Here is a 12,988-nt window from a genome sequence, read left to right on the forward strand (position 1 = left end):
TGAGTGTATGTATATATATGTGTGTGTGAGTATGTATATATATGTGTGTGTGAGTATGTATATATGTGTGTATGTGTATATATGTGTATGTATATATGTGTGTACATATATGTGTGTGTATGTATATATGTGTGTGTGTATGTATGTATGTGTGTGTGTGTGTGTATGTATGTGTGTGTGTATGTATATACATGTATGTGTGTGTGTGTATGGACACAAACCCAAGAAGGACACTCTGCAGCAGGTCTTAATTTGTAAGTCCTCATTTAATTCTTAATCAAACCCGGCTATTAGATATATACATATATAATATGTACAAAAAGATCCTCGTTGTTTATTTTTGTTGTTGTTGTTGTTGTCGGAAAAACGAAAGGATATGTTACACCCGCCTTGATTTACATACAGCACGCGCTTCGTGGGCCAATTTTGCAAGAAGAGAAGGAGGGAACGAGGGAGGCTGAGGGAGGAGGGAAAGGGGAGGGGCTTCCAGTGTTGTTGTCGTTGTTGTTGTCGTTGTCGTGGGGTTCCTCAATAGGCCACGCCCCCCGCGTCCCCGAATAAGAGGTCGGCCTTGGCGTTGATGAAGTAGGTGGCCCCGAAGGAGAGAAGCAGGATCAGGATCCCCACCGAGAGCGTCACCATCTGCACAGCCAGGGAAGAAGGAACGAGGAGAAGAAAGGAAGAAGGATGTCAACGTAATCGGAAATATATAGAAAGAGGAGGAGGAAGGAGGAGAGGAAGGAGAGGGAGGAAGGAAAGAAAGAAGGAAGGAAGGAGAAGAAGGTCAAGATGGATGTCACAGAGGAGAAGAAGTAGGAGAAGAAGAAGAGAAAGAAAAAGATGAGAAAGAAAAAGGAGGAAGGAGAAGAGAGAGGGAATAAGAAGAAGTGGAGGAAAAGGAAGAAGAGGAAGGAGATGGATGTAAAAGGGGAAAGGTAAAGGGAAAAAGAAGAGGAGGAGGAAGGGAAGAAAGAAAAGAGGAGGAGGAGGAAGAGGAAGAAGACGACGAAGAGGGAAAGGAAGAGGAGGAAGAAGGAGATGGAGAAAGGGATGAAGATGAGAAAAAAGAGGAATAAGAAAGAGAAGAAAGAGGGGGGAAGGGGAAAGGAAAAGGGAAGAAGAGGAAAAAGAGGAGGAGAAGGAAGGAGAAGAAGAGAAAGAGAAAGGGAAAGGGAAAGAAGAAGAGGAAGGAGAAGAAGGAAAGAGGAGAGGAAGGAGATGGGAAAAGGACAAGGAAGGAGAAGAGGAGGAGGAAAACGAAGAAGAGGAGGAAGGAGAAGATGGAGAAAGAAGGAGGTGAAGAAGAAGAGGAAGGAGAAGAAAGGAGAAGAGAGAAGAAGGGAAAGAGAAGATGAAGGAGAGGGAGAACAAGAAGAGGAAGAAGGAGATGGGGACAGAGAAGGGCAAGGAAAAGAGCAGGAGGAAAAGGAAGGGGCAAAAGGAGCAGGAAGAAAAGGAAGAAGGGGAAGAAGAGAAGGAGGAGGAAGGAAAAGATGGAGAAAAAGAAGGGGAAAGGGAAGAATGTGAAGAAGAAGAAGAGGAAGGAGGAGAGAGAGAAGAGGAAGATGGGAAAGAGAAGAGGAACGGAAAGAGGGTGAAGAACAAGAGGAAGGAGAAGAGAGGAAGAAGAAGGCAAAGCGGAAGAAGAAGAGGAAGGAGAAAAGGAAGAGGAAGAAGAAGGGGAAAGGAGAAGAGGAAGAAAAAGATGGAGAAAGAGAAGGGGAAAGAGAAGGAGGTGAAGAAGAAGAAGGAGAAGAAGAAGGGAAAGAGAAGACGAAGAAGAGGGAGAACAAGAAGGGGAGAGGAAGAAAGAGATGGGGAGAGAGAAGGGCAAGGAGAAGAGGAGGAGGAAAAGGAAGAAGAGAAACAAGGAGAAGATGGAGAAAGAGAAGGAGGTGAAGAAGAAGAAGAGGAAGGGGAAGAAGAAAGGAGAAGAGAGAAGATGAAGGAGAGGGAGAACATGAAGATGGAGAAGGAGATGGGGACGGGGAAGGGGAAGGAGAAGAGGAGGAGGAAAAGGAAGAAGAGGAAGGAGAAGAAGAAAGGAGAAGAGAGAAGGGAAAGAGAAGAAGGAGATGGGGATGGGGAAGGGGAAGGAGAAGAGGAGGAGGAAAAGGAAGAAGAGGAAGGAGAAGAAGAAAGGAGAAGAAGGAAGGGAAAGAGAAGAAGGAGATGGGGACGGGGAAGGGGAAGGAGAAGAGGAGGAGGAAAAGGAAGGGTGGGAGGAAGAGTAGGGAAGGGGTTGGCTCTGACCTCGAGCTGCTTGCTGGCCACCAGGAAGATGCGTGCGTGCAGCTCCTTCCACCGGCTCTCGGTCCAGGTGGAGAACTCCTGGGAGGCCCAGTCCTCCAGCTCAAAGGCCGGAGACGAGGCCACCGAGAGGGCCACCCCCGACCGGACGCACCACGGGGAACGCTTCCCGGAAGACGAAGAGGAGGAAGAAGCGTTGCTCGAGGAGAGCGGGCCCTGCGCCCAGTAATACTCGTACAGCTGCGAGAGGAAGAAGAGCATCAGTGGCATCAAGGAGGACCCAGCAACAACAACAACAACAACATCAAGAACATCATCAACAACTATAACATCAGTTGTGAGACCCTCCCCACCCGGCACCAGAGTGAAGAGAGAGGGGGCCAGGAAGACAGCCACATCTTCTCTCCTCTGCTTTACTAATAATATAATAGAATATATTGTTACTAACAATATAATAGAATATATTGTATATACATATAATATTTATCATATTATAATGTCATACGATTTAAGACTACTAATAATAAATACAATATTATAACTATAAAATTTTACATGACATGTAATACTACTAATAATATTACAGTATGATGGTATAGTACAATACAGTAATATTTAATACTGTATATTAAATATTGTGCTATGCTAATAATATAATATATTGTATGTATATATATTCTGTAAGCCTTCGGGGTGAGAAGGGCGGCATAGAAATGTCGCAAATAAATAAATTTATAATATTTTATATAATATTATAATTTATTTTATGCAATATTATATATTATAATATAGTGCTAATAATACTATATATATATATATATATATATATACACACACACACACACACACACACACATATATATAAAAACATGTAATAATATTACAATATAATGGTATAGTGCAATAGAGTAATATTTAATACTGATATTGTACTATGCTAATAATATAATATATTGTATGTATATATATTCTGTAAGTCCCCTTCGGGGTGAGAAGGGCGGCATAGAAATGGCGTAAATAAATAAATTTATAATATTTTATAGAATATTATAATTTATTTTATACAATATTTTATATAATATTATAATGTAATGCTAATAATAATAATAATATATATATATTACATGCAATAATATTACAATAGAATGCTATAGTCCAATATAGTTATATAAATACTGACATTGTGCTATGCTAATAACATACAATATTGCATTATACATATAATATTTGTAATATTATAACATAATACAATATAATACTAATAATACAATATTATATTTATATATTTTATATTACATGTAATATTAGTGATAATATTACAATATAATGGTATAGTACAATATAGTAATATATAATACCATTATTGTACTATGCTAATAATATAATATATTGTATATATATATATCTTGTAAGCCGCTCTGAGTCACTTCGGGATGAGAAGGGCGGCATAGAAATGGCGTAAGTAAATAAATAATAAATAATATAATTTTGTATAATATTTTATATAATATAATATTATAATTCATTTTATACAATATTTTATATAATATAATATCATAACATAATGCTAATAATAATACAATATTGTATATATATATATATATTATATTACATGTAATAATATTAAAATATAATGCTATAGTCCAGATTGTAATATAAATATTGACATCGTGTTATGCTAATAATATAATATATTGTATTATACATATAATATTTATAATATAACGTAATGCAATATAATACTACTAATAATACGATATTATAATTATATATATTTATATTACATGTAATATTACTAGTATTATTACAATAATACCTTGGAAGTAATATTTCAATATATGGTATGGTATTGTAATTATATACATTTATATTACATGTAATATTACTAATATTATTACAATAATATCTTGGAAGCAATATTACAATATAATGGTATAGTACACTATAGTAATAATTAATACTGACATTGTGCTATGCTAATAATATAATATATTGTATTATAATATTATAATGTAATGCAATATAATACTAATAATACAATATTATAATTATATATTTTATATTACATGTAATATTACTAATATTACAATAATATCTTGGAAGTTGCTCTGACGAGGGCAGCATATCAATGTCATAAATAAATAACAACAACAACAACAATAGTCGTAGTGGGATACTGACGTCGGCCTGGGCCCCCCTGCCCAGGTTCTGGCACTGCTCCTTGGTGATGCTCTCGTTCATGCGTGTGCCAGTTAAGTTGACCAGGACGGCTTGGACCACAAGGGTGGTGTTGACCGGGCTGGAGACCGCAATGTAGTACTGCAGGGGGTCATCGCCTACAAAGGGAGGGAGGGAGGCGGTGCAAAAGGGTCAGTGGGCAGGCCAAAGGGTAATACCTTAAAGAAATATGGGTTCCCCTAAAACTGTTCGAGACCAAAATCCACTGATTGTACAATCAGTGGATTTTGGTCCCCACATGCCAAAGGGTCAGCCAGGCAGGAGGAGGGCCCTCGTCGATCGCCCCCCACACTCACCCAGATAGGGCTGGACCTCGGGCTTCACGATGGCCTGGAACCAGGAGTTGTTGGCCTTCACCAGGAAGCCGTACAGCAGGCGTGTGACCTGAGGAACGCAGCAACGAGGAAGTGAAGCAAACACAACATGTGTTCTCAACACAACACATGCATGGGGGCACGACTGCAGTCACTCACCGTCTCGGGGTCGGCCTCCACCGCCAGGGCGCTGTCGTTGCTCCCGCCGGCCAGAAGGAAGAGGGCCCGGGCCACCACCGTAGACACTTCCGCCAGAGACTGCCCATCGTAATCATCATAACAATAATATAAATATAATAATTAATACAATAATAATACAAATTTAATAATACATATATACAATAACAATATATTTAATATTAATACATTTAATAATATATTCCATAACAATAATTTCTATTTCTATTTATAATAATAATAATACTAATAAATTATAATTATAATTATAATTAATAATAATAATAATAATAATAATAATTAATAGTAATAATAAATTTACTAATATATTCCATAACAATAACAATCATTTATATTTATTATTATTATTTCCATCTAGCCTCCGCTTAATAGTAATAATAATAAATTTACTAATATATTCCATAACAATCATTTCTATTTATTATTATTAATATTACCATATAGCCTCTTTTTAATAGCAATAATATATTTAATAATATATTCAATAACAATCATTTCTATTTATTATTATTAATATTAATATTACCATCTAGCCTCTGCTTAATAGTAATAATAATAAATTTAAGAATATATTCCATAACAATAATTTATATTTATTATTAATATTAATATTACCATCTAGCCTCTTTTTAATAGTAATAACAATACATTTAATAATATATTCAATAACAATAATTTCTATTTCTATTTATTTATTATTATTAATAATATTACCATCTAGCCTCCGCTTAATACATTTAATAACAATAATTTCTATTTCTATTTATTATTATTAGTAGTAGTATTACAATCTAGCCTCCGCTTAATAGTAATAATAATAAATTTAATAATAAATTCAATAATAATTTATATTTCTATTTATTATTATTATTATTATTATTTATATCTAGCCTCTGCTTAATAGTAATAATACATTTAATAATATATTCCATAACAATTATTTCTATTTATTTATTTATTATTATTATTATTATTATTAATATTGCCACCTAGCCTCCGCTTAATAGTAATAATAATAAATTTAATAATATATTCCATAGCAATAATTTCTATTTATTATTATTACTATTAAGCGGAGGCTGGATGGTCATCTGTTGGTGTGTTTCTTCCAACTCTAGGATCCTATGATCCGGGAGCTGGGTGGCCCTCTGCCGGGAGGGATCACACTGTGTCTTTACGGCAGAAAGAAGGGGGGGATTGGTCTGGATGTCCTCTGGGGCCCCCTCCGCATACCTTGGCGAGGTCGGTCACGTGGTTGAGTTCCTCCTCGGGCGTCAGGCCCTCGGGATACTGCAGGCGGATGTTCTCGGCCGTGTCGTAGATACTCTGGAAGTACCTGCGAGAAAAGGAAAGGAGTTCGAAAGGGAGGAAAAAACGAAGACCAGGAGCCACAGCTGCTAGTCGATCAGGCAGGGAGGCCATCTGCCGGGAGGGATCGAATGGTGCCTGACTCAATGACAGAGTGAAGGGGGTTGGTCTGGACGTCCTTGGGGGGTCCCTTCCCACTCTTGTTCTATAGCCCTATTCTTTCATGAACCATTGAAGGTCTATGAGGCTGGATGGCCATCTGTCGGGAGGGTTCTGGTGCCTGAAGGTGGTCAATCTAGATGTCCTCTTGGGGTCCCTTCCCACTCTAGGATCCTATGATACATATATATCATAGAATATATCATAGAATATAGTCGATCTACCTCTGTTGTCTATGGATGGATGACCATCTGTCAGGAGGGATCGAATGGTGCCTTCCTCAATGACAGAATGAAAGGGTTTGGTCTGGATGTCCTCTGGGGGTCCCTTCCCACTCTAGGATCCTATGATAGGTATATCATAGAATATAGTCAATCTATAATAATAATGGATGGATGGCCATCTGTCAGGAGGGATTGAATGGTGCCTTCCTCAATGACAGAATGAAGGGGTTTGGTGGTGTCCTCCCTGCATTGAAAGGGATGGTCTGGATGTCCTCTTGGGGTCCCTTCCCACTCTAAGAATCTAAGATAGGTATATCATAGAATATAGTCAATCTATAATAATAATAATAATGGATGGATGGCCATCTGTCGGGAGGGATCGAATGGTGTCTTCCCTGCATTGAAAGGGTTGGTCTGGATGTCCTTCTGGGGTCCCTTCCCACTCTAGGAATCTATGATAAATATATCACAGAATATAGTCGATCTACCTCTGTTGTCTATGGATGGATGACCATCTGTCAGGAGGGATCGAATGGTGTCCTCCCTGCATTGAAAAGGTTGGTCTGGATGTCCTTTTGGGGTCCCTTCCCACTCTAGGAATCTATGATAGGTATATCATAGAATATAGTCGATTTATAATAATAATAATGGATGGCCATCTGCCGGGAGGGATCGGATAGTGTCTTCCCTGCTATTATTATTATTATTAAATTGTGCTAGGGATGCTATTATTATTATTATTATTATTATTATTATTATTATTATTATTACTATTATTATTCTGTGCTGGGGATTATATTATTATTATTTAATTGTGCTAGGGTTGGTCTGGACGTCCTCTTGGGGTCCCTTCCCACTCTAGGAATCTATGATAGGTATATTATAGAATATAGTCAATCTATAATAATAATAATGGCTGGATGGCCATCTGTCGGGAGGGATCAGATGGTGTCTTCCCTGCATTGAAAGGGTTAGCAGGGATGGCCTTCCCACTCTGGGACCCTCTGATTCTCTAGGGGGTCAGTCTAGATGTCCTCTGGGGGTGGGGGGGGGGCATTTCTCACCGGTTGTGGAAGGTGGTCTGGTGGTCGGCCAGGACGACCCCGGGGATGGGCCGGCCCCTCAGGAAGCGCTGGAAGGAGGAAGGCGGGAGCGGCTGCGTCAGGCCGATCTCGCGCAGGGAGAGGCTGGTGCTCCCGCTCGCGTTCTTCAGCGTCCCCACCATCGCCTGGACGGCCGACTACAGAAACAACAACATTACTATTATATTTATTATTATTATTATTATTATTATTATTATTATTATTTATGGCTGGCTACGGAGCAGAAAGGGTGGGAAGAGTCTCTCACAGAATGAAAAAGATGTAACTGTGGCCAACACTCCCAGGCTCAGCTAGGCTCTTGGGCACAGAACAGCAAATCATCTTTCTGCTTTGCATTTTCAGTCAACACACTCACCAGCTGATGTTTACGTGCCCTAACAGACTTTGCCATGTGCTTGGCATTATTATTATTATTATTATTATTATTATTATTATTATTATTCTACCAGGGATGGAAAGGATGGGAAGAGTTCGGTATAAGCTTGAGTTGTTATTGTTATTCTAGAGAGTAGAAAAAATGGAACAGTTGGTCATAAGCTGGATATTGTTGTTTTGGTTGTTGTTGTTATTCTATGGAGATGGAAAGGATGGGAAGAGTTTGGTATAAATTTGAGTTGTTAGTGTTATTATTATTATTATTATTATTCGACTGTGCTAGGGATGCTGCTAGTTTTATTATTATTTGTGCTAGGGATGCTATTATTATTATTATTATTATTATTATTATTAGACTGTGCTGGGGATGCTGCTTCTAATTATTATTATTATTTAATTGTGCTAGGGATGCTATTATTATTATTATTATTATTATTATTATTATTATTATTAGACTGATGGGGATGCTGCTATTATTATTATTATTTAATTGTGCTAGGGATGCTATTATTATTATTATTCTTAGACTGATGGGGATTCTGCTATTGTTATTACTATTATTATTAATAATAATAATAATAATAATAATAATAATATTTAATTGTGTTAGGGATGCTATTATTATTATTATTATTATTACTATTATTATTATTATTATTATTAGACTGTAAGGAGATGCTGCTATTATTATTATTTTAATATTATTATTATTATTATTAGACTGATGGGGATGCTGCTATTATTATTATTATTATTATTAGATTGTGCTGGCGATGCTGCTATTATTATTATTAATATTATTAATATTATTATTAGACTGTGCTGGGGATGCTGCTATTATTATTATTATTATTATTATTATTATTATTAGACTGTAAGGAGATGCTGCTATTATTATTATTTTAATATTATTATTATTATTAGACTGATGGGGATGCTATTATTATTATTATTATTATTAGACTGTGATGGGGATGCTGCTATTATTATTATCATTATTATTATTATTATTATTATTATTATTATCCTTCTGGTGCTGGGCTGTACCTGGAGGGAGTGGTTCCTCTGTGAGACGGGGTCCGTGTGCATCCAGAGGTCGGAACCGTTCCGGAGCGCCACCTGCAAGGAGAAAAGAGGGCCTGTGAGAAAGGTGGTCTATCTATCTATCTATCTATCTATCTATCTATCTATCGATCGATCTATCTATTATTTATTTACAGTATTGATATGCACACAGACATGGCAAACATTCAATGCCATTGAGACACACAACAGATACAGATAGACACACAGAGGCTATTTAACATTCCAGCTTCATGAGGGTATGTTCCCAATTCCGGCCACCGGGGGAGCTGTTGCTTCACCGCCCACTTGTGACACTGATGGGAGTACTTCCTCATTCTTTTGCACGCTACTGGAAATTTTTATGGCGTCGTAAATTAGTTAAATGAGCCTCCCCGCACAAAGCGGTATCTACATTTCCTACTTGACAGATGCATCTGTCTTTCGGTCTGCAAAGGTCGACAGCAAGCCGGACAAATGGTTGGGAGCTTACTCCGACCCGGGCTGGCTATCTATTAAATATTTTGACAGCAGCTACAACAGAAGTCTAATTGTTTGGTAGAGGTCTTGGCTTGGCTTGAGAAGAGACACAGTTGTACTTTTGGAAGTACAGACATCCCAGTGTTCCTTTCTCTCTGTGCTGGTGTGGAATTTGCTTTACCCCGCCCACTGCCTTTCCCTCAACCCTTTCCTATTCTTTTCTATGGCACACAGGCTTTAATACAGGGATAATTTTCTCCTAGATTTACGTGTTTCCTCCACCACAGACATCCCAGTGTTCCTTTCTCTCTGCGCTGGTGTGGAATTTGCATTACTCCACCCACTGCCTCTCCCTCAACCCTTTCTTATTCTTTTCTATGGCACACAGGCTTTAATGCAGGGATAATTTCCTCCTAGATTTTACGTGTTTCCTCCACCACGGACATCCCAGTGTTCCTTTCTCTCTCCAGCGGTGTGGAATTTGCATGACCCCGCCCACTGCCTCTCCCTTAACCCTTTCTTATTCTTTTCTATGGCACACAGGCTTTAATACAGGGATAATTTCCTCCTAGATTTTACGTGTTTCCTCCACCACAGACATCCCAGTGTTCCTTTCTCTCTCTGGGGAGAATTATATCAATAATAATAATAATAATGATCACCTGGCTGATCTCCAGGAAGGAGTGGATGTTGTCCAGATTGATGGGGAACTTCCCGTTCTGCATGTCGTAGACCATCCGGGAGCTGCCGATGTAGTCAAAGGTCTCCTGAAACAGGAAATGGAAATGCTCAGGAAGGAAGAAGGAAGTGCCTGTGCTTGTTGTTGTTGTCCCTTTTTTCCTCTGCCAAAGCGACAAACAAGAAAAACCATATCAAGGTGTGGTTGCTCCATCCATGTTCAACATTGACACCAATGACCAGCCACTGCCAGAAGGGACAGAATTTTTTAATATACGCTGACGATCATGCCATCACCACTAAAGCAGGGAGCTTTGTAATGGTTGAACAGAAGCTCTCCAGTGACCTGACCCGGCAAGCCCGTCTTGATTTGCAGGTCAGGCGGAGTTCTCGCCTGGCCGGCAGACAAGATGCCAGCTCGGGGAAAGGTCATCGCAATGCTTTCATGTTGGTGAGAGCATAATGTTTTCATGTTAGAAAAATATTTAGGCTTCTTGCAAACGAAGAGAAAGTGTCAGTTCAACATCGCTTATTAGCCTGAGAGAGCTTCATGGAATAACCTTAGCCTGGAAAGCAGCACGCTTGGGATTTCTGGCATTGTATACGCTGACGATCATGCCATCACCATCCAAGCAGGGAGCTTTGTGATGGTTGAACAGAAGCTCCCCAAAGCTTTAGCTCAGTGTTTCCTAACCTTCCTAATGCCTTGTTGTGGCCGAGATGTTCTCGGATGATGATGGGATTCAGATCCCTGGCGCTTTTTCTGTGCCTGCTTCTAGGTCTTTTTCTGAGACTCCCACAGATAGTGCAGAGTCAACACAGAAGGAAAGAAATTTTAATGAAGGAGACAGCAAACAGGTGGAGAGGCCTTTGCCTCCTTCCCACGCTGATAGTGAAAGTGCACAAAGCCTTGATAGTGACCTGACCCGGCAGGCTCGTCTTGATTTGCGGGTTTGCCGGCAGACGAGAAGCCAGCTCGGAGAAAGGTCATCGCAATGCTTTCATGTTAGTGAGACTTGGAGCGACAAACAAGAAAAACCACAACGAGGTGTGAATCGAAACCTAAGACATCATGGGACAACATTTTCATCATTGGGATTTCAACCCTGCTTTTCCTATCATCATCATTTCCAACCTGTCTGGGGTCTGCAATGGTTCAACAGGTAACTCTTGGGCGGGTTTCCCCCCCAAGAGCCCCCCCCCATTGGCCCCAGATGGGCAACGTCAAGGCAAACGGCCTCTGGATGGAGAGGATGGAAAATCGATGAGGGAGGCTGTGGAGCGAGAGAGGGGAAGGGGCCTCCCCGGCAGATGCGCCCAGGCAGCTGAGCCCACCCCCCAGGCAAGGCAAGGCAAGGCAAGGCCTCCCCGACCCCCCTTGCAAAAGGGCCAGACCGGGACTCATCCTCGTTTCTCTCCCCCAAAAGGATCCCAAGGAAGGAAGGAAGGAAGGAAGGAAGGGAAAAGACAGGGGAGAAAATAAAGCCAGTCTCTCCAACAAGGTGGAAGCCACAGAAAGGGAGGGAGGGAAGGAGGGAGAGAAGGAAGGAAAGAAGGGGAAAGAGAAGGGAAGGAGGGAAGGAAGAAAGGAAGGAAGGAAGGAAAGGGAAAAAAGAAAGAAGGAAGGAAGGAAGGAAGTAAAGGTGGAAAGGAAGGGAAGGGAAGGGAAGGGAAGGGAAGGGAAGGGAAGGGAAGGAAGAAAGAAAGAAAGAAAGAAAGAAAGAAAGGAAAGAAGGAAAGAAGGAAGGAAGGAAGGAAAGAAAGGAGGGAGGGAGGGAAGGGAAAAAAGAAGGAAGGAAGGGGAAGGAAGGGAAGAAAGGGAAGGAAGGAAAGAAGGAAAGGAAGGAAGGAAAGAAGGAAAGGAATGAAAGAAAGAAGGAAAGAAAGAAAGAAAGATGGAAAGAAAAGATGGAAGGAAGGGAAAATCCCATATGCAGGTCAAACCTGTTTCCAACCCAATGTATGGGAAAATAATAATAATAATAATAATAATAATAATAATAATGATGGTGATGACAACAACTCTGGCACAAGCCAGTCAAAGTGGTCCCAGTGGGGATGGGCACACTGGGAGAAGTGCCTCAAGACCTTGGCCTGCACTTAAACACAATTGGCGCTGGCAAGATTACCGTCGACCAGCTGCAAAAAGCCACCTTATTGGGATCTGCATGCATTATTCACAGATACATCACAATACATTTTGTATTGGGTCCATTGTTGTGTATCTAATAATAATAATAATAATAATAATAATAATAATAATAAAACTTGGGAAGGGTCCGAAGTGCGATCCAATTCAACAGCCAGCAGAGTGTCTGCTGTGGACTCATCTTGTGGTGTCACAAATAATTATTAATAAATAATGATAATAATAATAATAACTAGAGTCTGCATAGGCCTGTGGAGCCCAGTTTGTTTGCTGGGTTTTCCGGCAGTGCAAAGGCAGCAGATCAGACTCGGAGCAGCTGCCTGCCGCCTGCAAAAAAAGCAACCGCTGCCAAGCCTTCCCGCTCCGTGCCTGTTCCCCCGAAAGCAGAAGAGAAGGAGTCCCCGGGGGGTTTGTTTGGGGGGAGAAGCCTGGGCCAGCTGCCACCGCTGC

General features: G+C 39.9%; 1 protein-coding gene across 1 annotated transcript in view; it reads right to left on the reverse strand.

The window, feature by feature from the left end:
* Positions 1-247: 247 nt before the first annotated feature.
* The window catches only part of NCSTN (nicastrin), a 32,274-nt gene continuing 19,533 nt past the window's right edge, over positions 248-12,988 (reverse strand). The window contains exons 9-17 of the mRNA XM_060757820.2: positions 10,374-10,478; positions 9,217-9,288; positions 7,756-7,931; positions 6,234-6,336; positions 4,962-5,060; positions 4,785-4,872; positions 4,432-4,586; positions 2,254-2,490; positions 248-642 (exon numbers count right to left, since the gene is read on the reverse strand). Of these exons, the coding sequence (XP_060613803.2) occupies positions 529-642; positions 2,254-2,490; positions 4,432-4,586; positions 4,785-4,872; positions 4,962-5,060; positions 6,234-6,336; positions 7,756-7,931; positions 9,217-9,288; positions 10,374-10,478 (1,149 nt within the window). The 3' untranslated portion in view covers positions 248-528. The remainder of the gene's footprint in view (positions 643-2,253; positions 2,491-4,431; positions 4,587-4,784; positions 4,873-4,961; positions 5,061-6,233; positions 6,337-7,755; positions 7,932-9,216; positions 9,289-10,373; positions 10,479-12,988) is intronic.

This window comes from Anolis sagrei, chromosome 12 (assembly GCF_037176765.1).
Source record: "Anolis sagrei isolate rAnoSag1 chromosome 12, rAnoSag1.mat, whole genome shotgun sequence".
NCBI classification, from domain to species: domain Eukaryota; kingdom Metazoa; phylum Chordata; class Lepidosauria; order Squamata; family Dactyloidae; genus Anolis; species Anolis sagrei.